The 27,915-nt window shown below is 50.8% G+C and overlaps 1 protein-coding gene across 1 annotated transcript in view; it reads left to right on the top strand.

Annotated features, from left to right (window-relative positions):
- Positions 1 to 27,915, top strand: part of Ephx2 (epoxide hydrolase 2) — a 42,672-nt gene that overhangs the window by 5,988 nt on the left and 8,769 nt on the right. The window contains exons 2-12 of the mRNA XM_078030849.1: positions 3,824 to 3,908; positions 5,201 to 5,360; positions 6,552 to 6,744; positions 8,083 to 8,203; positions 9,385 to 9,459; positions 12,205 to 12,300; positions 12,747 to 12,825; positions 14,473 to 14,507; positions 18,908 to 18,934; positions 20,910 to 20,995; positions 24,727 to 24,838. Coding sequence (XP_077886975.1) covers positions 3,824 to 3,908; positions 5,201 to 5,360; positions 6,552 to 6,744; positions 8,083 to 8,203; positions 9,385 to 9,459; positions 12,205 to 12,300; positions 12,747 to 12,825; positions 14,473 to 14,507; positions 18,908 to 18,934; positions 20,910 to 20,995; positions 24,727 to 24,838 — 1,069 coding nt within the window. The remainder of the gene's footprint in view (positions 1 to 3,823; positions 3,909 to 5,200; positions 5,361 to 6,551; positions 6,745 to 8,082; positions 8,204 to 9,384; positions 9,460 to 12,204; positions 12,301 to 12,746; positions 12,826 to 14,472; positions 14,508 to 18,907; positions 18,935 to 20,909; positions 20,996 to 24,726; positions 24,839 to 27,915) is intronic.

Here is a 27,915-nt window from a genome sequence, read left to right as displayed (position 1 = left end):
TTGCAGGAACAAATGAGGCGGTAGAGGGAGAGACTGCCTCAACACAGCCCCTCGTTTGTCTACCCTGAAGCCCCCCCAGGCCCACTTTCTACATGTGATGTTTGCCAACGCTGGGTCTGAGCTTCCTCTGGGGTTTAGTGAGAACAATGAACTTGTCCCGTGATTGGACTCTCCTTTTTCTTTTTTCAAGTCAATACGTTCCCATTTACCTTCTGTCTCCAAGATTTTTTGAGGTTTTTATTTTAGTCTGATAATTCATATTTCTTGGGTTTTTTAGTACTATTGAAGCTTTGAGAAAATTTTTAATGTTATCTTTTGTAAAATCTTTAACAGGGACTTAGAGTCCACTTTTGCTAAAAGCACTGACTCTTCACATGGGCCTACAGGTGCCTGATGGGTAACTAACAGGATAAAAGTTTGGCATCTCTGCTTTCATATTGTATATTTCCTTTTCCCCTTAAACTTTGGGTCAAATTCCTGCTAAGCTTTGCACATAGATAAGTTAATTGCTTAAGGAGTGTCTATTTAAAAACTGGCAGTACAGGTGGATTGTTTCTAGATTTACCTAACCTCTCTTGTTCCCTCCAAGGCTGAAGGCACCAAGATAGGAGCAACTAAGGTATTTTCAAGATTTTCAGGAACATTATAATTAACAGATTGTCAGCTGCCAGCTTTTACAATGTCCTGTGTCAGATCCCCTAGGAAAGAAAAGTGGCAGGACTAATCACACACATACACCTGGGATAAAGATCGGGTTTATTGTCAGGAGCCTGCTCTGCGCAGAGAGAGGGACAGAGCAGCAACTTCCCCTTGAATGTTACCTTTAATAGGCTAGAATCATGGCCGTGCATTAGGGGTGCAGTTAGTCTTGACCAACGTTGTAAGCATCTCCTGATCTTGTGGAAGGCAAGTTTGTTTCTTGGGAACAGAGACAGGCAGTTTTCCTCTCTCAGAAGGGAAACAGGGAAACTGACATGTCCCTTTATCTCCTCAAGGAGAGAACAGGGAAACCAGTGTGTCCCCATTTCAGGAGCCTGTAGGTTGTCCCCTATCTCTCAGTAAGAGAACAGGGAAAGACTAGCACACCTCCAGGCCAGTAGATTCTATCTCGGGCTACTTTCTCTTTCTTGGGAATAAGAACAGTATTCATAGAGCGGGGTCTGGGCAAAAGGAACATGGCTGTAGTTAGGGTAACACCCTAGAAGTCTCCAGTCATTGCCCTAAACCTGCCAGGAACACGGAGCCTTGCAGGCAGGTCACCCCTTGATGGCACTGCCTCCCGCCAAGTGGGACTAGTGACTTTGCTGTGCAGTCTTCTTGCCCCATCCCAGTTCTTCCCTACTTAAACTTGAAGCTCATGTCAGCACCCCTGGAAGGCAGGGCTGAGGACGCCAGTCTCCTTGTCTTCCCAATGTGGCTGTACTGAATATTAAATTCCTTCCCTACTTTGTCATTACTTTTTCATTTGGTTTCCTTTTGGGGCAAGGAGCCAGACCTGGTGTTTTGGGACTCCCCAAAGTCAGGGCACCCTGGCCTGGGACTCTGGCAACAATCTCAGTGGGATGTTTGATCAGAAAGAGAAACAGATATATCCTGGGTTTGCTATCTTGATACAATCTCTACTTTCTTAATTTTGCATATTTCAATGTTAATCAGTACATAAAACTTGTGCCTGATAGCTTTATTGTGATTGTGCCCATGCCAATATATATAAAAAGGGCTTTGTAGAGATGCTATTCTCTGAAGTGGTTTTATCACGTCACACTCCCACCAGGAACGTAAGGGAACTCCAGTGAGTCCCACCACATTTCCACCCTGCATGCCACTGCCAGTCAGTCTAGTTCAGCCTTGCCCGTGGGCACGTGGTGGCAAGTCTTTGTGGTTTTAGTTTGGGTTTCCCTTGTGAAGAATGACGCTGAGCTTCTTTTCATATATTTATGAACCACAGTAATTCTGTTGAAGAATACACTTAGGTGATTCGCCCATTTTTTCCCCGAGTTAGTTTGCTCTTGTTGATGTTTGGGGATTTTTCACATATTCCTGAAACTGGGCCTTTGTCAGATGTACATACTGCCAAAGCCCCATGTCTCTGGTTTACTCATTCACGGTCTTGATGTCTTTGATGAACAGAAATCCTTCATTTTAATGACATCTAATTTATATATATATTTTATTACAATGAACACTTTTTGTGTCCTTTTAAGAAATCTTTACTTACCTAAGAGTCATATTCTACCTTCTTCTAAGGCTGGATTGACTTTGTTCCACATAGGTTTATGAACCATTTCAGGTTAATCTCTGTTTATATAGTGTGAGGTGGGAGATTAGATGTCTTCCCCCCCTGTGGAAGTCCAGTAGTTCCAACACCATTATTGAAGAAAAATTGTTTACTTTCAATTTTGGTGACTTCTTTGTTGAAAAATGAATTGACCTCATCTATGGAGGTCTGGCGTCCCTTCTGTGTTGAGTTAATGAGTAAATCTATCTTTACATGTCACCTCCCTTGTTCTCTTATGAGTGCCCCAAGCAGACAGCCATATTTTTCCATTTTTATATCTCAGCAGTTAGCACAATGCCTTGTATACCATAGGTGCTTAATAAAAGTTCATTGAGTTGAATTGTGCATTGCTTCTTAAACCTGGAGGGCAGCTGCTGAAAAGCATGAAGAATGTTCTTGAATAGGAATAGGGTGGTGTTTGTACAACTCCATACATTTATTAAAAATTGTTAAATTATACACTGAAAATGTGAATTTTGGTGATCTGTAATTCCAACTTATTAAAACTTAAAAAAAAAACTGATGGCCAAGGTGTGGCAGAGCCATTGCTGATACTGGGCAGTGGAGCAGTGTTAGATAAGTCTACGTCTTTTTATAGTTTGTCCAGAGTTTATCGTGTTACTTGCCCAAGGGTTAGTCTGCTGAAAGGTACTTGGCTATTATCAGAAATGAAACTCCCAGGTTGGAGATCTCTGTTCTCTTTCTCTGGGGTGGTAAATAGTGTGGCTGTCTTACCATTCGGCAGCTGATAAGAGCTAAGGCATATTCCTTGATTAGGGCTTCTGTGCACATAAGACAGACTGGTTGCCTTTAACAGGAGAGCAGCTCTGGAGGTGACTAGCCCATGGTCAAGGGGTCAGCAGGGGTCATTTCTTTGGAGGCCTTTCTCCTTGGCTGAGGATGGCCATCTTCTTGTGTCTCCCCATGATCTGCCTCTGTGCATATCTGTGTCCAGATTTTCTCTTCCTATAAGAATCCTGCTCATATGGGGTTAGGACCCACTCCAGTGACCTCTTTTAACTCATAATCTTATTAAAGACCCTGTCTCCAAACACAGGCGCGGTGTGGGGGACCAGGGTTAGGACTTCAACAAGGGAATCGGGGGAGTTATAATTCAGCTCTCACCCAAAACTTTTTAAAGATGTAGACAATGAGATTAAGACAAAATAGAAATCACATGTACATCATCAAAACCAGAGAAGAGCTATTTCTTTCCTTTCAATGAATGTGAACTAATGAAAAAGTCGTCTGGACACTTCCTTAGGCAAATGAGCTGAGGACAGTGATGACCCGGGTCCAGTTCTGGCTCTCTTCCTTAACTGTAAAGCCGAGGCTCCACCCTGCTCAATCTCCGTGCAGGGCTGTCCCCCAGGCCGCTGCCCCTTCAGCCTATTTACCGTTTGGTTTACGTTGGGTGACACTGTGTGGACAGAGGGCCGCTGAACTCTAACCTCCCATCGCTGGCCGCTGTGAACGTGAACCTGTCTGTCTCCCGCGGCTGCGAGGCGGAGCATACCTGACCGCGGTGTTTCTTGTGTCCCCCAGAGGCTTCCTGAATGAGCCTTTCCTGAAGGAAGGCCTGGATGGCCCCATTGCTCGCCTCATGAAAGGACAGATCACGTTCTCCCAGGTAAGGGGGCACCACGGGACCCTTGGGTAGGCGCACTCTGCTTGTTTCTGCCTTGCACCAGCCACCAAATCCCAAGGGCCGGACCACATCTTCCCCCAGTGTCATAATGTCCCGTCACCCAGGACCACCCAGAAGGCCAGGAGACGTTGAAGGGGCATTTGGTCTATAATCTCTTTGACTACAGTCAAACCAGGGGGACATCTCCGAGACCTTGAAGAACTATTCCAGGGAACTCTACAGCCAGAGTAACTACTTTAGGACAGAACCACTGGGACTGTTAATTCAATAACTACTAATAGGTGCACTTTGGAGTCAGAGACCAGAGTTTGAATCACAGGACCCACTTACAGACTGAGTGACCACACAAGTCACTTGATTTCTTGGAAGTGCCTGCTGTCTTTTAGCTTCTCACCTATGAGTACTGTGCAAACAGAGAGGCACTGCAGCACACAGCTGCGTGAGTGTCACAAACTGAATACACTCGTAGCCTCGGTACCCAGCCAAGAAATGAAGCGCAGCTAGCATCACGGCCCCCCACCTGTGCCCCACCCCAGCACCGACCCCTCCGAGAGCAGCTCCCACCTGACTTTCCCCATCACCTGTGCCTGTTTTGCCAGGCCCTGCTCTCTCCTTATGAGGATCAGAACCCATCCCCGTGGCCTCCTGACCTGTCCCCTCTCACCTAAGTTACCCCCCTATGTGCCCTGTCTCCAAGTACAGTCATACCCTGAGGTACAGGAGGTAGGAACCTCGACATGTGAATTATGAGGGGACATAATTCATCCCATAACAGAGGACACTCATGTGGCTTCCAGGCGGGAGCTCACTGGCATCTGAATGCCTGTGGCCTCCAAATTCACATGCTGAATCCTCACATTGGGATGGGAAATCTTCAGGAAGTGATTAGATCGTGAGTGTGGGAGTGCGGTTAGTTGGGAGACCCCAGCGCTCGCAGGAGAGATCAGCTTCTGATGTTCTGTCATAGCAGCCCACACAGAGGAGACGGGGCTCCTGGGAATGATGCTGCTGAGGTGTGTGAATGTGCCCCACCCCCGTTTCCCGCTCAGAGGGCTTCTGGGTAGTTTCCAGTTGGGGACTCTTGGGAAGAGTGCTGTGAGGACGTTTTGCCCACGTCTCTTGGGGAATAGATGTTGACATTCCCAGTCGGTGTATTCCTAGGAGTGAAATTGCTTGGTCACAGGGATGCCTGTGTTCACGTTTAGTAGGTGCTGCACAGCTTTTGTGAGTGGCTGCACCCACTAACGGTCCCCCTTTTCGATTCGCTTTTACAGTGGGTGCCACTCATGGAAGAAAACTACAGGAAACGCTCAGAAGCTTCTGGAATCCGCCTCCCCGAGAATTTCTCTGTAAACCAAATCTTTTGCAAGGCGATATCAGCAAGAAACATCAACCGCCCCATGCTTCAGGCAGCTCTTGATCTCAGAAAGAAGGGTAAGGGTCCTGTAGTGGCCATTCTCTGACCTGACCATACCAGGACCGTTGGCAGCGTGAACGCCATGGATGACCAAGTGTGTTTTGAGATCACAGATCTTCTGAGCCTTGACAGAAAACTGTTCTTGAAACATGGCCCACTGCAAGTATTATCAAACATCAACAAACAGCACTATTAGAATACTCAGAAAATGACATAATTTCATCTAATCAAGCCATTGATACCAGTGACTGTCTTGTGAGCCATATTCTCTCCTTCCAGTAGTATTAGTGATGACCCAATCTTTTATCCCAGATTTAAAAACAAGACCTTTTAAGCAACCATGATTTTCCCAGTCTCTGGGTGTCAGAGTAGCCAAGCCAAGTGACCCAAGTCTAGATTATGTCACATGATCTAAGACACAAGGTCATGCTCTTCCAGTATTTATTTAGTGCCCATGTCTGGCTCCTATTCATAGGCATGTTTGAAATTGTCCCACCCTATTACCAGTGGACTTTAGCAGTTATGGCTAAGTCATCTGTCTTAGTTCGCCTCGTGCTGCTATGACAGCATACTTGAACATGGGTAATTTATAAAGAAGATTGATTTCCTACAGTTCTGGAGGCTGGGAGTCCAAGATCAGGGGACTTTGGGGTTTTCATGCCACATAATACCATGGTGGAAGGCAGGGGCAACAAAAGGCCTGCAGGCTGGAGACCAAGATATCTAATTTGCAGCCTCAAGCCATTTTATAATTGGGCACTAATCTATTCATGAGGGCAGGGCCCCCCTGGCCCAGATCACTGCTCCTTAGACTCCTCCACCCAACGATTTAGCATTGGGGGTTAAGTTTCCAGCACAAGCTTTTTGACGAGCATGTTTAAACTGCAGCACCATCCCATGTCCATCATTGCTCCCTCATATTCCATGGAAAGGCCTCACCTTGTGTCACATCTCCAACATCACCTGGTTCTCAGCCGGGCTGGCTGGGCAGACCAAGCCAGGGGATGATGCTACCTCTGTTTCTGTTTCTCTGTTTGGACGTGGGGATGCAGCTCCTGAGAGCCAGGAAGGTGCTTGCAGCCAGGCAGAGTTGGCAGTAGCAGAGACGGAGCGCTGGACCCTCCCCAGCCCCGTGACTCTGGCCGCTTCTACTTGTCTGAGCTTCAGTTTGCAGTGGCCGCTCTGCTCACGGGTGACTTTGTGCTTAGGGTTTGTGACCTGCATCCTCACCAACAACTGGCTGGATGACAGCGCCACGAGGGACAGCCTGGCCAAGCTCATGTGTGAGCTGAACCCACACTTCGACTTCCTGATAGAGTCCTGTCAGGTTGGGATGGTCAAGCCCGAGCCTCAGATCTACAAGTTCCTACTGGACACCCTGAAGGCCAAGCCCAGCGAGGTATGCAGATGCTTCCTTTCAGGGAAAACGAAGGTACCAGAGATACCGTAACTGGAGGAAAAAGGGAAAGGTTACAGGTCGGGCACATTTAGGGCCTGGCAGGGCAGGTCCAGGTCTGTTTCTCCCAGTCTGGGACTTCTCCTAAAGGACTGGTACCTGTCCTTCAGTCTAGAGAGTTCTATCAGAGGTGAACACCTGGCCCCTGGGAATCTCTTACAGGACTTGAGTAGAACAGGTATCATCTAAAGCTGTTAGACCAGCTTCCAAGCTTATTTATGAAAAGCCAGAGACCCTGGGAGACTTTCCAAGGCCACGTGGGCTGTCAGGGTCACCCCACCTGAGGGTGAGCAGGGAAGGGTCCCCATGCTGCCTCAGTCTCCTTCTAGGCACCTGTGTGCCCCAAAGCATGTCTTTCATACTGTCTTCCAACGTTTTCTAGCTAAGACACCGTTTTCACTGTGGATTCCTATGCTCATCTCCTCGGGTGATTGCAAAATTTAATTTAGACCCTCTCTTGCTGACTCCACCTCAGACCCTGGCCCCACCCCTGAGGACCCTTTCTCCAGCAGCTGCAGTTGGCAGGGAGCAGCTCCAAGGTGCCATGTGCCCCTGAGTCTACCAGTCCCCCCTTTTATAACCTTTGGGTGGAATGAGCTGCTTAGAATTCTGGGCTGTCCTGGTCCAAGATTTTAAACAAACACACTCATGCTTTTCCCCCTACAACTTCAAAAGTCTTTTTTCTTTTTAGATTTAAATCTGCGACCCATTCAGAATTGACTCTGGGGTGACGTGGACGGGGGCTCTGCTTTTTCCCCAGTTAACCAAGCAGTCACCAAGGCCCTGCATCAGTCCTCCTTGTGAAGGGACACGACTCCCCCATCAGAAAACACATTCTCATTTGCATTTGTGTCTATCTTAGATTCTCTGCTATTTCATAGACACTTCTGTTTTCTTTTCTAGAACCAAACTCTTCTGCTCTTGTTTATGACTTGTTTCACTGTCTGCCCTCATTAGAGTTCTTTTGCAGCTGCGCCAGGTCCGTTTGGACTTGTCGATTTTCCCAGGTGGGTGGTAGTGTGTTCTTGACACGTGTCTATCCTCCTGAATCTTCTTGCAGCTTCAGAACCGGCTGAAACCCACACAGGTATTCTGTGGGCACAGGGCTGTGGCCTTGTGCTCGTGTGTGTGCGGTGTAATGCTGGTGTTCAGTGGGCACGCTGGGAGGGTTCTCGAGGCCCTTGTGCTGGAGGAGCCCTGCTCGTGTTGTGGCGGCCTGCTTTCGGGTGCACTCCCTCTCACAGGAGTTTTCCTTGGTTTGACGTGCTGTTTTGGGTTCATGTGGCTTTCCTAGATGACGTCGGGACTAATCTGAAGCCGGCCCGTGACTTGGGAATGGTCACCATCCTCGTCCACGACACCAACACTGCCCTGAGAGAACTGGAGAGAGTCACGGGGACGCAGGTAACTTGTCTCTGAGGAGAGCGAGCTTCCTGCTGGTGTCTGGGGTGTCCACAGAGAACCCGGCTTCCCCTCCACAGAGGCGTCTGCTGCCCACAGTACCGTGAGCCACGCAGTCCCTGGAGAACATCTCCTCTCTCTGCGGTTGTGAGCAGGAAGCAGACAAGCCAAACGCCAGCATTTCAGCCAGGCTCAGTGCCCACTCAGGAACCAGGCAAGACAGGGACATTCGGAGCCTCCAGACCTCGCTGGTCCATGGACGTGCCACTGGGCCTCAGGTGCAGCTGACCAGTTCCATCTGGCTCACGCCTTCTTGGCAGTCAGAAGGAAGTTCCTAGGTGACTTCTGTCCTTCACATAGGAGGATGCCACAGACTTAATGTCCCTGACATCTGTCTTTCACATAGAAGGATGACACAGAGTTAAGGTCCCTGGGCTGCCTGGAGATGAGCAGCACCTCAGACCTGGTCACCTTTGTTCTTCTGGGTCCACCCGAGGTCCCTGACCACACCAAGCCCCGCAGGAGCAGACTTACCCCAGCCTCTGGGGCGCAGGCCCTGGCTCCTGTCTGCAGGAGCTGGGGGAGGCCAGGAGTCGGGAACCCTGTTGAGCTGGGCACACTCCAGGGCTTCACAGCCATTTCCTCCAAGGGAGATACCAGTCGGTGAGGGCTGCTGCAACAGAGTTTCACTGACCAGTGGCTTCAGCTCTAGAAGTCTGTTTCTCTCGGAGGTTAGAAGCCCAGTACGGTCGGTTCCCTGGGGGCCTCTCTCCGTGGCTTGAGGCTGGCTTCTCCTCTGCACAGGCTTTCCTTTGGTACCTGTGTCTAATCTCCTCTTTTGATGAGGACATCAGTCATATTGATTAGGGCCATCCTAATGACCTCATTTTACCTTAATTACCTCCTTAAAGACCCGAGGCTCTGTGGGGAAGGCTTTAGCATATGAATCTGAGGAGGGACAGAATAGAAAATGGTTTACTGCCCATCTTTAATAAACAAAGAAAAGTATACGTGTAACAATTCCACAATCTTGCACAAATTTATTTGGGAAATGGAGTCTATCTAGGCCCAAAAGGGGGAGAGAGACTGGGTGGTCAGGCACCAGCAGGACTGGGGAGGATATAGGGAGGGCCTCAGGGAAGGAGGCTGTCCCTTGTCCCTCACTGTTCCTGTCCTCCTTTCAGCTGCTCCACTCTGTGGCCCCTCTGCCGATCCCCTGCAGCCCAAGTGACGTGAGCCATGGGTACGTGACAGTAAAGGTAAGTCAGCCGGGGCTCTCTGACCAGGCCTGGGTGAGCCTCCTGCTGAGTCACCTGTGAAATATGGAGGGGAGCTGAACATCCACCGTTGATGAGGAAGGGTTTCACCAAGGTCTCATTCCCGAAAAAGTAATAGAAGTCAGAGACCCTAATCAGCACGGCCGATGTGGCCAAACCCCCGGGAATGTGGGGCCTGGCAGCCTGTGTGCGGGAGCCTGTGCCCATCCTGCCTGTGCTCTGGGCAGAGCCCTTCTCACTGGGCAGTGAGAGCACTTCCTTTGTGTGAGGCGCAGGCTGGATACCGGGAGAGCAGGGATGAACAAGGAGTCCATTGAGGTGAAGGGAGGGACGAGGTCACTATGGTGCCCAGTGGGCAGGGCCATGGCAAGGCCAAGACCAGGTGCAGAGGGGCCCTGACTCCTGCCCTGCCAGCAGACCTCCCCCAGCGGCTGACCCGAAGCTTCAGGATGTCCTTATGGATCCACTTTGGGATCTTCCTTCATGTGTCGTTGGCTGCATTAAATGGGAAGAGATCTAAAGCAGGGGTCAGCTCAAGAGCAGGGTGAGGCCAGATAGACCAGGCTGAATCTGACCTTGCCATTCACTAAGCTCACAGCCGTGGGCCAGCCACTGCCCACCCTGAGCCTCAGTACCCACCGCTTCATGAAGGGATGATGGCCTTACCTTCCTGTAGGTTTCTGCTTAGGATTAGATGAAACACCACACCAGATCGCCAGGCACAGGGCTTGACCCCTGCGTTCTCCACGGTCAGGAGGTGGAGAGTGAGCTGCGCTGCCCTCAGAGACCGTGCGGAGACTTGCTGACCTGGAGGATGACTCCACATGTGTTGCCGGAGCGTTTGCTGTTTGCTGGGTGCAGATAGAAGTGCTGTGATGAATGAGGGGCCCTCTGTGACCCCAGAGGTGTTGCAGTCTAATGAAATATGTTCAAGCCCCAGCAGTTCCATTACAGGATGAAGTGCCTGTGCAATAGTTGTGCCCAGATGTGCTCAGAATGGGGCTCTGCGGGTGGAGACCCCAACTGTGAAGTCCACCCTAAGTGATGGCAATGTAGCTGGCGGGTATCATGAAGGGGACCATGGAGGGCAGTGGGATTTGGACTATAAAAAAGGATTTTCTTTTTTTGCTATAAGCTACTGGTCAGCATCCTTGCAGTCACCCCTAGACCTCTGGGTCCTCCTGAAGGGGTGTATGTTTAATAAGGTCCCTTCAGATCTCAACTCCCTGGCAGGGAGGGAGGGAAGACTTGCCCAGGACTAGGGTGTGGGATGTAAACATTACTCCCCTCCACTGTGGGTAGGGCTAGTCTAGCACTTTCTCGCTGCTTGACAGTTTTAATAGGTTCCTCATTTGACCTCTGGAGAGTCCCAGCTGGCCAGGCTATCAAAGCCTAATGCCACCTAAACTGAGTTGGTAGCCAGAATTCTCTTGTTCTGGTTTTACAGCCATTTTTTAAACATAAAAAAATGATAGGAAGGTGCGTACATTTATGAATTTCTCAGCTGAGTTTAATATGAGGCAGCAAGAGAATTTTATAGTTGGGATGCATAATAGAGGCAAATTAGGATCAAGCATAAACATTATCACAATTTTCAACATAAGGAATTGAGAATTTAAAGTTAACTTCTGCCAAATGCTAATGGGAAGACTACAGAATATATTCAGTGAATGGAATGTAGTTTGTGAAAGGGTTTGCAAGATGCATACCTGATGTTCTCTTGAGCAAGATAGCTTGTTTTGAATCACAAATCTTGCAGTGTGGGACACCAGCTTGGAGCCACTGAAATCCACCAAGTGCATAGTTTCTAGTGAATCTCTGTGATAAGACTCCATTACTCTCGTGCCTTGCCCTCAGAATGTTGGAGACGTGCACTTTGAGGGAAATAGGGCACTTGGGTTAGGTATAACTTTGGTCTATTTGCTTAGAGCCCATTGTGATAGTCAGGATGGGCTAGATGCTATAACAAGCAATCCTGCTGTTTCAGTGGCTTCATACCAGTGTGTTTCTTATCTGCACCACGGGAGTGTGGGTTCCTTCCAGCAGTCACCTAAGAGCCTAGGTGCCTTTTCTCAGTGCCTCCACCTTCATCAGGACTGGTGGTCTGCAGGACTGGTGGTGCAGAGAGGGAAAGGGAAGGAGGGCTCAGCGTAGAAAGCCCTGGTGGGGAATGTCTTCTGGTCATACCTGTTGGCCAGAACTCAGTCCCATAGCCATCTGTAAGGTGGGGGTGGGGGTGCCTGGAGAATGCCACCTTGTGCCAGGAGGAAGGGAGAATGCAGATGTCGTGAGCACTGGTGGTCTCTGCCCACTCCTGCAGCCTCAGAAAGGATTACAAGTGTAGCAAAGTCCCCCCCCCCCCGCCAAGGAGTACACAGCTCCTAATAAAATGATCGTGGTATTCACCATGCCGTGAACATTTAGCTTTGTCCAAAATTAGCCCCCAGTTGCAGGTGCTGAAGACTCTTCAGAACAACACAGGGAAGGGGAGGTCCCTCTGCGTCTGTTGGTGTCCAGCCTCGTCACCTTCCCACTCTGAAGTGAGAGCTGCCTGTGTCAGTGCAGGCAGACCAGTGCCCTGCCGGCCACCATCACCCAGCCCTGGGTCCTAGCTTGGAAAGCGGGGTCCTGTGAGATCCAGCCACCCACTGAAGTGGCCCGTGCCAGGTGGCCTGCAGGAGGGGTGCCAGACTCGGTGGTCACTGTCTCCTCCCTCTCTTCCCACAGCCTGGGGTCCGTCTGCATTTTGTGGAGCTGGGCTCCGGCCCCGTGGTGATCTTCTGCCACGGGTTTCCTGAGAGCTGGTTCTCTTGGAGGTACCAGGTAAGGGAGACTAAGGAAGGCACGCCCCAGGCAGGATGAGGAGGGGGGACATCCGGGAGAGGTGGCCAGTCTGGAATGTGATGAGGAAGTGGAACATCGTCTCCAAAGGGGCCTTTGTGGAGAAGGCTCCAGATCTCAGAGCTGTGGTAGGCCCCACAGCACCTGAACCAGTTGGGAAAAGGCGGGTTCTTCTCATAAAATCTTGCTGAGAATCTTGGTAAAAGGTGCCCTCCTAAATGTGTCATTGACACAGTGCACAAACCCCGCCACTGTTCATGGCGGCCCTGCCTGGGGGCCCCTTCCAGCTCTGTGGTGAGGAGGCCAGGTAGTACCCTGTGGACTTTGGAATGACCCGTTTTAGGAGCAGGGGCTAGAGGAACCAGTCTTGAAGGTTCGGCAGGACTGATGAGGCCGTGGGGCGGGTGCCTGAATCGTTTGTTTTCCAGATCCCTGCTGTGGCTCAGGCGGGTTACCGGGTTCTGGCTATGGACATGAAAGGCTATGGAGACTCGTCCTCCCCTCCAGGTGGGTTGGCTGTCCTGCAGCTGTCCTGTGTGGTCCTGCGTCTCCCTGTCTGAGCTCTCCAGCACCTAGGCTTTCCTACCCCTGGCTACGGTAGCCATCCTAAGGGGTCCTCTGTCTGTGCCCTCGGGGCTCACAAGTGCCCGTTCCCCATGCTCTAAATGAACCCAGGAGCCCGAGGCCTGTGCCCAGGGAGCCTCCTGCTGGTCACCAGGGGTATAGAACACAGGCTGCTCTGCCACCTGCATCACCTCTCCGGCCCCAGCCCCTGGCGCTGCCACTGTTCCCTCCAGGGACTGGCTCCTCCAGGTCCTCACATATGGAAATGGGGTGTGCCCTCTTGTGACAGGCTCCTTTCACTTAGCCTGACGTCCTCCAGGGTCATCCGTGTCGTGGCATAGTGCCAACCTTCCTCCTCCTTAAGGCTGAATGCTAATTCTTTTTTGGGGGGGGCATACCTGGGATGGAACTCAGGGCACTCCACCACTGAACCACACCCCCAGCCTTATTTTGTATTTGATTTAGAGACAGGGTCTCTCTGAGTTGCTTAGCGCCTCGCTGTTGCTGAGGCTGGCTTTGAACTTGTGATCCTCCTGCCTCAGCCTCCTAAGCCACTGGAATTACAGGCCTGTGCCACCGCGCCGCACTTGAATGAGAGTTCGTGTGTGTGCACACCACATTCTGCTTATCCTGAGCACCTGTGTGAACCTGAGCACACCTGAGTTGCTACTTCACGTCATGCTCTTGTGAACATGAGTGTACAAATAAGTATCTGTGAGCCACTGCTTTTCATTCTTTAGGATATTTACCCAGAAGTAGAAGGGCAGGGTCTGGTGGTGATTTGTAGGTCAGATTCTTAACCCAGTGTCTGTGGATCCCTGTGGGAATCTATCCAGATGGTCAGTAGATGACCTGGGAACCCTGAGTCTGTGAATGGGGCTATGAGCCTGTTCCCCGTGGTTAGAGTCCTTTGTTTTGACTAGTTCCAGTGGGTCCTCAGCCCCGAACTCTTAAGAGCCTCAGGCACAGAGGGCAGAGATGCAGAGTGGCCAGGCATGAGTGCCATCCAGGTCCTTCCTGGTGTCAGTGATACGGTGGTGGACAGGATGAGTGAGCTGAGCTGCCATTCACCCCTTTGTCCCCATGTTCATGCCCAGCCATTCTTCCAGTGGTGTTTTTTATAGAAATAGAGCAATTCTGCAATTTATATGGAACCACCAAAGTTATAAACAGCAAATTCAATCTTGAAAAAGAACAAAGCTGGAGGCAATTGAGATCCCACTTCCTGATTCCAGACATTACTATAAATCTACAGTAATTAAACCGCACAGCCCAAACCTACAAACAGACACATAGACCAGTGGAACAGAACGGAGCAGCATCCACTTACTGTCAGCCGACTCTGGACAAGGGTGCGAGAGTGCAGATGGGGGGGGGATGGTCTCAGCAGGTGGCAGTAGGGGACATGCACAGGAATGAAACCAGGCCCTTGTCTCACATCACACACACACAAAGGGTCACAAAGAACTGGAGACTTCAACGTAAGAAGTTTGGGGTTGGTTGGTTTGTTTTGCAAAGGGGTCCTTTTAGTTTGTTGTTATATTTTGAATCATGTGAGTCAAATGTATTTCTCTATTTTTTGAATTGCAGAAATAGAAGAATATGCCATGGAAGTGTTATGTAAGGTAAGAAGGATCTTTGATAATACCTGGAACATGTTTTCCACTCCAGGTTTTTGTGGATGGAAGCCAGAAGCTCGGGTGTCCAGTTAAACCCTAAGAAAGTGCATTGCACGGCATTGAGTGGGAATCCTTCCTGCAAGTTGGGGTGGCTTTTCTAAGTGATCACCAACATGCATGAAGCGTTTGGTGTGTTTCCCGGGGAAACCGAGTGTCAGGCAGGTTAAGGCGGAATCGTGTGGGTCACACTCCTCATCCGCCTCTCACCTTGTCCCTGTGTGTCCGGCCCTCAGCCCCACAGGGGGCTTTGGCGGCACAGCAGCAAGTCAGGGAAAAGCCCAGTTTCCAGACGAGCCTGTTCTTCCTTAGTCCCAGGTCTGCCTCTCCCCCTCTCCTGCTGGTGACTCTCCTGAAGCCAGGATCTCCCCAGTGACCCTGAGTGGGACCCTCTTCCTGTCCCACTGCTGTCCACTCACGTGGACCCCCACTTAGACCTGTCAGAGTCTATTTTTGGTGTGGGCATGAGGGGTCGCTTCAGAGAACCGCACTCCTGAGGGGGTCCTGCTGCCCCAAACAAACGAGGTAAAGAGGGACACTCTCGTCCTCCCAGGCCACCTGTACCATCACTAAACTAGGAATTTACCCAAGAGGATCCATCACATGTGCCCCCAGAAAACCAGACACCAGGGTTGACACAGCACTATTCATGGTAGCTACAAAGTGAAAACCACCCAACTGTCTATCAGCTGGCAAATGGACACGCAAAATGTGGTCCACCCATGGGCTAGACCATTCCTGACCACGCAGCGGTGCTGAAGTAGTGGTGCACGCTTCCTCACGAGCAAACCTTGAAGGCACTGTGTTCAGTAGAAGCCAGTTACAAAAAGTACATGTTACATCTGAAACAGTTGGAACAGGCAAATCTATAGGCCCCGAAATCATAGGAGTGGTTGTTTGCCAAGCACAGGGAAGGAAAAGAGGAGGTGACGGCCAGCGAGTATGCAGTTTTTTTGAGGCAAAGAAGATGTTCTGAAACTGGATAATGGTGATGGTTTCACAACTCTGTGAATCTAATAAAGACCCCTGAACTGTCCACTTTAAAAGGGAGGATGTTGTGGCATGTGAATCATATCAATAAAGTTGATGTTTTAAAAATTATCATAGTATTGTTAGTGTAAGATTTTAATAGTTAATTACATTAACTTTAAAGACAGCATTACAGAAAATGGGATATTTTGCCTGCTGTCAAGGCCCATAAAAAGCATTTTTTCAACTCTATCCCCCACAATATATTGAAAATTCATTTTTTCAACCCCAATTCCCTAAATTTGCATGACAATACTTTACACAATTTTTTTTAAAGCTAAAGATCCAATTTTAGCTTCACTTTTCAAATTAACAGGTCACGTGGTATGTTTTGTCCTATTTGCAACGTGATGATTTGAACTGTGCATGCGTTTTGGAATGTAACAGTAATATCAGCTCACATGGGTATCATTTTCGAGAGGAGAGCGTAAACATCTGCCCTGTACATTTCTTGGGAATACAGTATATCTTCATTATTTATAGTCACCTTGCTGTACAGTGGGTCTGTTGACATGTATTCCTGCCACCTAACTGTAACCCCGCCTCCTTTGACTGACCATCTGCTCTCACCCTTACCCACCTCGGCTTCTGGTGACCACTGTTCTGCCTCGTGCTTCCATGAGGTCAAGTGTATGAGATTCAGCGTCTGAGTGAGGCTGTGTGGTATTTGCCTTCTGTGTCTGCCCTGTTTCACTTACCATAGAGTTCTCTAGGCTTGTGTGTGTTGTTACAAATGACAGAATGACATTCTTTTTGTGGCTGAAGAGTATTTCTTTGTGTATGTGCCACGTTCTCTTCGTCCACTCAACAAGTGTGATTCCGCCTCTTGGCCACTGAACACGGGTGTGCAGAGGGCTGACTGGCTTTAGAATGGGCACCTTTACGGAATCTGTCAGCCCCTTCCCTGTGCCTCTGTAGTCCTAGATTTCCTGGTTGGGAATGCTGGAATGCAGCAGAGCCATAGTATCTCCGAAGCTCATTAACAGGTAGAGACTTGGCTGCCCCCAGTTTTCTTTGTGTGACCTTGGGTGAGTCACTTGCCTGTGGCAGGTCATATGCTCAGGTGTAACGTGCAGTGAATGGTTGGGCTACGTTGTCCCAGGCACCTGCCGGGTCTGAGTAAGATTCTGTGGGCTCTGGTGGGGGGAACACTGAACTCATTCAGCCTCTGCGGTGGACTGGGAAGTGAAAAGACGTGGCCATGTGCCATTAAGTGGGGACATGTCATCTGTGGTGTTCAGGACCCTAAAGGGCCATGAACTCCTGGAAGAGTTTGCAGAATTTGAGACACAGGTGCCCATGTGCGTTTCCAGGGGGAGGATCCAGGATTTTCACCAGAGACTTCAAGAGTCAGAGGGGACAGAGTGACCACTGTAGGTGGGGGGAGGGGCAGGGCTAGCCTGGCATGTTCCATCCACTGTTCATCTGTCTTTTTGAATTAAGGTCCCCTGAGGTCAGGGGTGTGTTCTGCCTGCTGCCATACCCCAGTGCTCAGACAGTGCCGCACTGCAGGCTCTCGGTGTGCTTTATTGGTGGGTGTGTGTTCTAGGTTGCTGTGGCCCTCTCATCTCTCAGCTGTGGCTGTTAATTCAGGGGAAAATTGGCCAGGGACAAGGGGAGATGAAGAAAAGACAAATGGACACATGGAGAGGAAAACCTGGGGCCCGGTGGTTAGCCAACCTCTGATGGAGTGTGACTGACTCAGAGTTAGCTCAGCACATTTATTATATAGGTTTTATTATATATAAACTTCATCTGTGAGAAAGTTTCAGAAAAGCAGACTGACTTGAACGTTGCAGTGGAATTTGCACGACATCCATTCTTGTCATGCCCAGAATTCTCTATCCCCGGGAGTGGGTGCCCGAGCTGGAGTTTCAGACTGATACAGCTCTACATCTTTGTATATAGACTTCTCAGGCTGGCGTCACCATAGCAAAGGGCCATCTTAACTTGCACTTTTGCACAGGAAGTTCCCAGCACAACGCAGCCATGAGACAGAAGCAATGATTCAGATCAGTGTTCTCCACACAGGTCTGGGAGCTTACCGGGTCTCGCCTTGAGGGGGGGCGCTGGGGAGGGAAGCAGTGGCAGGGCACGTGCTCCTTCCTGGGAGGATGAGGGTACCATGTCGTGCCAGGGTGATTCCACGCTTTTGGCCTGGCTGGGGAGCTTCCTCGGTGAGTTTTCCAGTGGTGACACGGGCAAGCCCTGGAGAATGTCTATTAGCCCAGACCCCTCTTTCTGGAAACCATTTTTCCTGGGATCAGTGAAGCTGTGAAAATGAGGCTGTAGTTAGAAATAAGATTCTGCATCGCCACAGGGGCACTAAAGATCTACCTGTCCTGGAATTATTGACCTTGATTCCACCTTGCCCCTAATCAGCCACTAAAAGTTGCTGAGAAGCAAAATCCCAGGCTTTGAGTTGCTCCCACAGCTGAAAGGGAGAAGGTGCTGCAGAGATGAGGCCCCCAGACAGCAGTATCAGGTCCCTGGGCAAGGGTGAGAGCGACTTTGAGAACCCCAAAGGTCAAAGAATAAAAGGGAAAGTCAGGAGCTACTTTGAAGGAGACGGTCGTGCTGGGCGAAGGGCTTTGGACAGGACCATCAGCTGGTGTCTCTAGAAGGAGAATGTAAATGGGTTCCTGTGCTTATGTGAAAGGCGAATCCCATCCCTCGTATGTGGCTGATGGGGACTCGGGTCACTCTGTCCACTGTAGCTGGACCAAAATTCTGCACCCTGCCTCCTGCGAGACCCTGAGCCTGGAAGACTCTCCCTTACACGGGGACACTCCCTAGCCCTGGTCCTCACTGAGAACCTCTAGTGTGCTGCTGCCATTAGGCACCTTAGGAATCTCTGGAGAACCCTCAGCCAAAGTCTTCTTTGGTGACTGTCTCAGGCACCCAGGGCTGCCATGACACAGCCCCACTGACTGCAGACGTACGTTTCTCACAGTTCTGAAGGTCGGAAGTCCGAGCTCAAAGGGTCAGCAGGTTGGTTTCTCCTGAGTCCTCTCTCCTAGGCCAGCAGATGCGTCTCCTTGGTTTCTCCCTGTGTTCCCACCTGGCCTTTTCTCTGTGGGTGTCCATGTCCTGATCTCTTCTTATGAAGACACCTGTCATATTGGAATAGTCCCACCCTAAGGACTTCATTTTTAAAGACCCTGTCTTCAAACACAGTCACAGTCTGACGGGGGTTAGGGCTTCCACGTAGGAATTTGTGGGGCACGCCATCAGCTCATGGCACAAACACAGTAACCAGGATCTTGAGGAGGATGGGGTGGGTGGATTCGATTTCTGATTTTGTCTGTTTTCTTTCTTAGGAAATGGTCACCTTCCTGGATAAGCTGGTAGGTCAATGGGCACAGCAGGTGTCTTTGGAGAACTCTGTGTGGCCTTTGCCATTCAGCTGTCGGCGCCATTGAGCAGAGATAGCCAGGGCAGGGGATGGGCCCACCTGGGGCAGCTGGGGAGGAGAGTGACAAAGACTGACAGGGAGTGTTTGGAGGGCAGTGTGGGGTAGGCATGCTTCTCTGTTCCAGGAAGTAGAGGGAAGTACCTTTGCTGGGCTGGCCAGGGAGGAGAGCCTTGGGTACCAGGGAAAGGCACTGGAAAATGTCCCATAGGCTACCGCTTCACAGCTTTGTGCCATCATGTACTCTGACAAATCTAAGGGCTGACGCCTTCATCTGGCATCGCTGGCCATGTCAATCTCAGTGATGACGAATGGAATGAGCACCACTGTTCCCCAGACCCTGCCCTGTCATGTCTTCTGCCTCCCCAGATTAGGCTGGGGGCAGAAAGAACCTGCAGGGCAGTCTTGGGGACCGCGGCCATGCCAGGTCAGTGACAACAGAGGGATAGAGCAGAGAGAACCGCAAGGCAGAGGGACTCGGCTTATTAATGAGATGTGAGGGTGGAGAGAAGACTCAGACCGCCAACTTCCAGATCTACAGGGTGCATGGGAGGAGAGGAGCTGGGGGTCTGCCCTCGGCACGGTCTCAGCTCCGTGGATGGAATTGGGTTTGCAAGTGTCGTGTGTGATGGAGACCTCCAAGTGAGCATGGCCTGGTGCGGCTGCCCAGACCTCACAGTTCTGAAGGTTGGAAGTCCAAGCTCAAAGGGTCAGCGACTCTCTGTGACTTCTCACTACAAAACTTCCAGCTGTCTGAGAACATGTCCAACTGTGGAAAGAGGGGCTTGTGGGTACAGGTCAGTGGAATCAGGTGTCCATCTTTGGGTCATTGCTAGGACATGCAGCAAGGAGCCTGGGCCACCTGCAGACCAGGTGGGCCTCTGCCTCCCCCGGGGTGGTAGCTGAAGTGGTTGGAGCAGGTGAATTCTCTGTGGACAGTGTCCATTCAGAAGGACAGTCCTGACAGCCGAGTGGCAAAATACTTGCCCTTGAGAGGCACAGGAGAGAGCAGAGCCAGGGGCACGCGAGGCTGGAAGGCCCAGCACCATGAAGCCATGGGAAGGCAGTGGCAGAGGAAATGTCTGACGCTGCAGAAGAGCAGGGAGCTTGAGGAGGGGAAACCCACACCCACCGTTGCTGGCGAGCAGGGGCCTTCAGCGGGAGGTGGCACTGGACTTGGGGATGAGAGGGAAGAAGCCAAGCTTTGGGGACTTAGATGGTGCTTAGGGAGACAACTGGTGCAAACCACCATGAGAAGTTTGATGGTGTGAAGGAGCAGAGCACGGCAGGGACTGTAGCTAGGGACCACCAAGGTGGGGAGGGTCTGAACGGCCCTGAGGTGGCCGACTGGGGCAGCAGCTGGGGTAGAGGAGAGAGCCTGGTGTATTTGAGGGTGGGAGCCCGGTTCCCTTTGTGAAATGGGTATTGAGGTTAGTGGAGGGGTTCAATACCTCATATGGAGGTCAAGACCTCGCGGTCGTAGTAGGTGCTCATTAGAGGGGAGCTGTTGTCATCAGCAGCAAAGCAGAAGGGAAAGGGGAGACAAAGATGCTTTTGGACTGGAAGGGGCACTCCCCAAAGAGCGAGGGTGCAATCGTAGTCTGTGGAATGTGAACGCGGAACCTGGGGAGGGAGGGTGTACTTCACCTAGGAGAAAAGGAGCAAAGGGGAAACGCAGTCGGATTGAGAGAAGGTGACGAGAGGAAGGAACTCGTGGCCAGTGGCCTCAGTCTTCCATGAGAAGGAAAAGGCCAGCTGGAGAGAGGGTGTGGGGCTGGAGATGTATAGGGATGGAGGACTGAGGAGGGTGAACGTCGAGGGAAGCTCTCGAGGGGTCTGTGGAGACCCTGGGCTTGCAGGGCGAGGCGCTGGGCTCTCCCACATGGGGTCCCTGCTTTCTCTTCCACCAGGGCATCCCGCAAGCAGTGTTCATTGGCCACGACTGGGCCGGCGTGCTGGTGTGGAGCATGGCTCTCTTCTACCCCGACAGAGTGAGGTGAGCAGGCCACGCATAACCAGCGTCTGGAGAGACCGGACTTCAATGCCTTGAAGCTGTCCCTCGGATCTCCCTCCCACGAGACTTCTTGAAAACTAATGGGTGATATGGGAAAGTGGCCCCGCCCAGGTCTTCAGGGCCGTTACAGGTTCACCAGGAGCTCTCGTCTTAGGGAGCAGCGCCTGTGCCTGTTACTGGTCCTGGGACAAATCATCCAGGGCCTGGAGGCTAGTGGAGATCCATGGCAGACTCTGAGGGAACAGGTGAGGAGGAAGGTGTCCGAGTGCAGGGGAGAGTGCTCCTCTGGGTGGAGTCAGAGCACCTGCCCTTCCATCCTGCCCCAAAGTGGCTAGGGGACGGACCACTTCACCTCTCAGGCCTGCCTCCTGAGCCACAGGCGGCAGTGAGACCTGGACATGGCGTCTCGCCCTCACCATCAGGCGGCACATGACCAGAGAGAGGCATTTCCAGTCTCCAGCAGCAGCTCCAGATGTCAGGTCTGGAACCCAGACAGTGGGTGGCCTCGTGGCTGTACCCCTTTTGGCTGGCAAGTCACAGCCAAAACCGGCCTGAGCCCCACCTAGCAAGTGAGGTAAACATGGTTGTCAGCAGCCCTCTGCATCCCAGCTGATCCAGTTATTTCCTCAATAGCTAAGTTTCTGTCCAGAGAACTGGGTTCAGCCTCCGCCCCTGCTCACATGGCCAGGTTATGTCCAGGACTAAAAAGGGTCAAACATTTCCTAAAGTATTCTTTTTATTAGTTGCTCATGACAATACAATGATCTTGACATATCATTCATTTGAATCAAATGGGGTATAATTTCTCATTTTTCCACGTGTACAGGTTGCAGAATCACATTAGTTATATGGCCACGTATACACAGATTTTTTAAAAAGTTCCTGTGCTCTTGTTCTGCTGATCTTCCTAACACCCCTACCCACCCTCGGCAATGGAAACAAGAGCTTGGTTCTTAAGTCAAGTTAACCAAACAGTTGCTCCATGGGCATGACATGTGCTTTTAGGAATGAACAAGAGGAACTATAGCAAGAAACTTCCTTAAAGGAGATTAAAGGAAAAATAAAAACACCTTGTTGTTTTACTGAACTTAATCTCTCCCATGAGAATTAAAATTTTGCCCAAATGATGTGAGATCCAAGGCCCCTCGGCGTGCTCTGGTTTCCGGTTCCACTTCTTGTGGCCCTGGCAGTGGTGGCTGTCACTTCGGCTGTCATTGGGCAGCCTGCCGCTGCAGTCCCCTGAGGCGGAGGCACCAAGACCCTCTTCCAGGGCAGTCTGTGATGGGAAACAGTCTTCTGGATGGGAGCAAACCTGTCCTTTAAGAATATTGGTGACAACATTGACCTGCACTTCCCCAACCAGACAGTAAGTGGGAAAATCGCCCCCGTATGGGAGTACTCTTTCCACCCTTTGTTTGATTTTCTACTGAGATCAGCTCTGGGCTTATTTAGTTCAGGGCTGCTCACTCACTGGCCCAGGAAGACCCTTTGACATCCTTCTTGTCTTTGCCAATCACCTGGAGACTCGGCTCCCACCAGAGGCTGTGTTTTTCCTCATTTTACAATGACAATTTTTTTTTATAAAAGTGGGGAATAAATTATGTGTGAAGTTTATTTTTTAACATATGTTTTTTTAGTTTTTTAGTTGTAGTTGGACACCATACCTTTATTTTATTTATTTTTATGTGATGCTGAGGATCCAACCCAGGGCCTCACCTGGGCTAAGCAAGAGGTCTACTGCTGAGCCACGATCTCAGCCCCTGTGTGAAGTTTATTAAAAAAGAAAACCCTTTTACCCTCAGAATATTTATTAAAAACTAAAATTTTCTTGATCTGTGACTTAAGTAATGCTTAAAATAGGTTTGCTATTGTGACATTAGAAGCCTATAGTCGTCCGTATAATTTATTTTATACTGTAATCTGTACCACCCTCTCTTGCAGCCACCAGCCATGTGGCTATCGGTCTTAAAATGTGGCCAATCAAATCGAGTTTACCATACATGAAAAATACCAACCAGGTTTCAAGGACATGCAAAAAAAAGAATAAAGAAAGAAATGTGAAATAGCTCATTAATGATTATTGATTATATGAATCATGTATTTTGAATTATTAATATTATAGATATCTTTGGTTAAATGTTAAAATTTAATCTTTCTTTTTATTTATTTTATGGTGGCTAGGGGTAAATTTTTTTTTAAGAATTTTGTTTTTAGTTGTAGATGGACACAATACCTTTATTTTATTTGTTATGTGGTGCTGAGGATCGAACTCAGTGCCTCACAGTGCTAGGTGAGCACTCTGCCACTGAGCCACGAGTCTGGCCCCTCTAGGGATAAATTTCAAGTTTCATTTGTGGCTCAATTATATGACATCGGCCAGCACTGGCCTGAACCACACTGCTCCTCTCCCAGTTCATTTCCTTGGCTTCTCCCTGGTCCCTGTCTCCTGCTGACATTGTCTCCTCTGACCCAGGCTGGGTGGGGTACGGAATCCTTTCCAGACCAGGCCAACTAAGTGTCCTGTCAACTCTGCTTTCCGGCTGGGTCTCAAGCCCACGCCTTCTTATTCCTGCTCCTTGTGAGGGTGGCCAGGCAGCACCTCTGCTGACCTCTGTGCCCTGGACTCTTGCTGTGTCACTGCTGGATCAGTCTCCCCCCCGTGACTCTGAGCCGGTCTCCCCTCTGCTTGGAAGCTCTCATGGTTTCCTGTCTCACATCATCAAGTCCAGACTCGGGCCCTTCCTGTCCAGGCTCCCACTGGCTTTTGTTTTCATTCCCGCACTAAACGCTGGGCTTCTGACCAGTCTCCTCCCTCCACTCAGTAGGACTGCACACTTCGGTCCACTTCCAGACCCTGCTCCTGCTTCCTCGGATGGTCCTGTCGGCTGTTTTCTCCCCCAACTCTCTCCACCCTCAAAGGTCAGGTTCAAGTGCTCTCTTATTCCCGAGGGCCTCCATGATGTCCAGTTCAGTCCTTCTTTATGTCCTTTGGACTCTCATGGTGTTTCCTGCAATTCTATGGCTCTATCACAGTCCGCCTCGTGATGCGGTCATCTGCGCAGTTCTCTCTCTGTGTGTCCTTATTAAATTATAATGGACTCCTTGGAGGAGAGAGGATGTGCTTTATTTATTTTATGTTTTCCCTTCCATAGTCTATAACATGGAATTATGCTCTACACCAAGGAGACACAGTGAGTGGATGAAGGAATGGGGAAAAAGTGAATAGTGAATACACTCTTAAGTTGAGAGATCCAGCCAGGTGCTTGTAATCCCAGTGACTCAGGAGGCTAAGGCAGGAGGATCACAAGTTGGAGGCAGGTCTCAAAATAAAATTGGACCCTGCCTCAAAATAAAAAATAAAAAGAACTGGAGATGTAACTTGGTTGTAGAGCAGCGGGTTCAATTTACAGCCCCCCCCAAAAAAAAAATAAGGAAGAGATCCAAGTGTCTACATCACCTAGTCAGTCTTGATGTGGTGTGTGTAGTATGGGTGTGTGTTGTCTTGGCAGGTAGGTGAGGAAATATTGCAATTGAGTCGGAGGAAAAATCCCACTGGTTTAGGAATCCAAATGTATCTGAGTTCTAATCCCGTTATCCCACACACTTCTGGTGGGAGACCTGGCAGGTGTAGTTTTTGACATGCAAGGTTCTTCCTGGTTCTTGTAGACTGTCCTCTTGCAGGCTTTCTGACTTCGCGCCTCTTATTCCTGCAGGGCAGTGGCCAGTGTGAACACTCCCTTCATGCCAGCAAATCCCAAGGTGTCCCCCATGGAGATTATCAAAGCCAACCCAGTGTTTGATTACCAACTCTACTTCCAAGAACCAGTAAGTGTGGGGCATGGAGGTGACTTCTGACTTTTCCTCCCTGTCCTCCCTCCTTCTGCCTCTTGCTTTATCTCTGTCCCCTTTAATTTTCTGTGTCATTAGTCAGAAGTGATTTTTCAGCCTGGCTTGGGTGCAGCTGGCTGCAGAGCTGGTTCTTTTCCGGTTGGTGGTGCATCTCTGTGTGTTTGGGATGGGAGGAGGGGAGGGGCCTGCGTGGAAGGATGACTCTGCACTGGTTGTCCTGCTTCTCTGAAATTGAGGAGTGGGGGTCTGCATGCTCACTGGGAACTGCCTGCCCTTGCTTTTCTGGCTGGAAAGCTGGAGAAATCTGTCTCATGGTGGAGACAGCTCTTGCAGCTCTTGGCCTGTCACCAAGGACTTAGTGTATCTGCTCATGGAGAGCTGAGTTTTGCAATTATGTCACTCACTGAAAACCAAAAGTCCTGCAGCAGGTCCCAAGCATGCTGTGTGTACTTGGGTACAGCTGCCAAGTGTGTTAACCCATGCACCACAAGATACATGTCAAAGGTAGCCCCTGGACCATGGATGATACGCATGTGGGGTGTCACTGCCACCTTTGATGGGGGTTCACTGAGCATCATGGTCTCCTGCTCAGGAATGGCAGAGATGCTTCCTCAACCCAGACCCTAATGAAAGAGCCACACACCCTGCACGCTGAGCTGGACTGGAGAATGTCTCCCAACCAGGCACTCTGCTCTCCCGCCTCCTGGTTAGCACATCATGACTTCCATCTGGGAGCGCCTGCTCCCCTCAACCTGGCCTTGAAGCCTGTCCCAGGCTGGAGACTGCTTCCTCCAGGATGTCCCCCTCCTCCAGGAAGCAGTCCCACCTCCACCACGAGCAAATCATCCCTGTGCTCTTGACCCTGCAGAGCTGGGAATGGGAGCTCCCGGAGGCTCCTGGAGGCAGGGACCCCTCCTGCTTGGGCAGAATCTGTGGCTCTCCTGGGGTAGAGTAGGGTCTGAACGTAGGTTCCCAGAGAAGAGTCCTAAAACCACATCTACGAAACAGTCTAGTGATCCGCGGGCCCTTCTCCTCGCACACTCTGAGGGATCACCTTGTTTTGTTCTGTACTGGCTGCCCTCGAGAGCTCCGGATCTGTGCCTTGGGAGCAGGGCAGGAGGGCGGCCATTCATCACGCGGCAGCGCTGCTCTGCCCTTGGAGATTTCTGATGAAGCCCCATGGACCCCTTAATTACGCCGCCGCCCATTTGTGAGATTCAATTACGGTGGAGATCAATCGCGGCCTTCTGCAGCGTGCTGAATGCCAGGGGGAGGGGCAGCTGACCAGGACTGGTTCGAGGTGATCGATGCAGCCCTGGCCAGCCTGTGTCACCCTCAGCCGCGACTCTTATTTATGGAGGGCCGTCCCCAGCCCAGAGCAGCTGCTCTTCCTGAGCTGGGGGACCCACAGGGCATGGGCAGGGCTTTGTCCTCACAGGGGCCTGGGTAGCTCCAAAGGGCCAGGAAGGAATCAAAGAGCTCAGGGGCAAATAACCTGTGCTCATCAAAGTCCACCAGGCCGACAGGGAGAGTGGGGTAGAGGTGAAGGCCAGAAAGAGGAGCAGATAAGAGCGTTTGCTCTCTGGCTGCCGCCCAGCTGATACTGACACTCATTTACAAAAGCCAAGGCTGGTGTTTAAGTCCCACAGACCAATGAGAAATGCCCTCCTGTCTGACTAGCTGGTCAGGGGCTCCTCCTTTTGGCTCCTGAGACTGGAGTTAAGGGATGGACTTTAGACTGCAACACACGTAGTTTCAAGCCCCAGTGCTGGCCCTGATGAGCTGGGAAGCTGCTCCCCAGAGCCTCGGTTTCCTCACCTGGAAGATGGGGGTTTTGTAAGAATTAAGTGAGCTAATGCTTGTTCTTACCATGCTTGATGCCTAGAAGAATATCAATCCATGATCATGATCATTCCTATTTTCTACATTCTTAACGTTGTTAAGTTCTCCAGGATTGTCTGGTTGTGGTCTGGTCTCCTCACCATCTGTGGGTTCCTTAAGGACACACGCTGTCCCTCATTCATGTTTTTATTCCCACTGCCAAAGAAAGGCAATGGCAGGGCGAGGTGGCTGGGAAGAAGAGCAGGAAGGAAGAGGCAGAGGGGGAGGCGGGCGCCCAGTGGGCCTGCTCCTGTCGCCTCAGTCCTGTGTGGGTCTGTGCCTCTTCTCATTTATGCAGTGACTTTCACAGGGAAGGATACGTCCCAGGTGTGTGTGGTGTGTTGGTTTGTGACTGTGTTGAGATCAGGGATACCGGCAGCGCCTCGGTGGCCCAGCCAGAGGAGGCAGTGTACCTGGGGGGGGGCCCCTGCTGGGGTGGAGTCTCTGCAGGGCTCAGGGGCACCCCAGCTCTTGTCTGCTGGTGGGCCACTACTTCCTCTGTGGTGTGGGCAGGATCGTTGTGGGCTCCCAGGGGTGCAGGTCATCCTGGGGTAGGGTAAAACTCAGAGTCCTGTTGGGTAGAGTTGGGAGAGGACCCAGGGATCTGCTTTCTCACCAGCTCCCAGCGAGTGGACACTGCCGCTCGCAGCACCAGCCCCCAGCAGCAAGGCTGCCCCGCCCAGCAGCTCTGCCTTCGCTGTATGATTTAGCATTTGACAAGTTAGGGACTCGTTCCCCAGGAAAATGTGCATGCTAAATCCTGTGGCAGCTTCAAGGTGCTGCAGACTTCCTGAAGCCCACATTAAGGATCCCTGACTATTTTGTTAGAACACTCCCTCTCCATCTCTATCCCCAGGTTAAGGAGTCTCAGCGCATCCCCGGCCCTTTCCCCTCTCAACCCGCCCACCTGAGTCTGCTCCTCTCCCGGGGCCCAGCTCCAGGGCCATCCTTTGCTAAAAGCTAACTGCAGTCTCTGGGGCAGCCAGGTCTCCTGTGCCTTCCTCTGCAGTCCTGTACGCTGCCTTATCCTCCACGTTTCACCACCTGCCTCCCCGCTCCAGCACACAGAGCTCGTTCTCATCTCTACACCCCCCTCAGAAACTGGCCCATACTGGAAGCCCCATAAGCATTTGACAGGTGAATTAATGAGTATGGAGTCTCTACACAGAGCA

This window comes from Ictidomys tridecemlineatus, chromosome 14, assembly GCF_052094955.1.
Source record: "Ictidomys tridecemlineatus isolate mIctTri1 chromosome 14, mIctTri1.hap1, whole genome shotgun sequence".
Lineage (NCBI taxonomy): Eukaryota > Metazoa > Chordata > Mammalia > Rodentia > Sciuridae > Ictidomys > Ictidomys tridecemlineatus.
The sequence above is the reverse complement of the archived record's forward strand: the minus strand, read 5'-3'. Positions and strand labels throughout refer to the sequence as shown.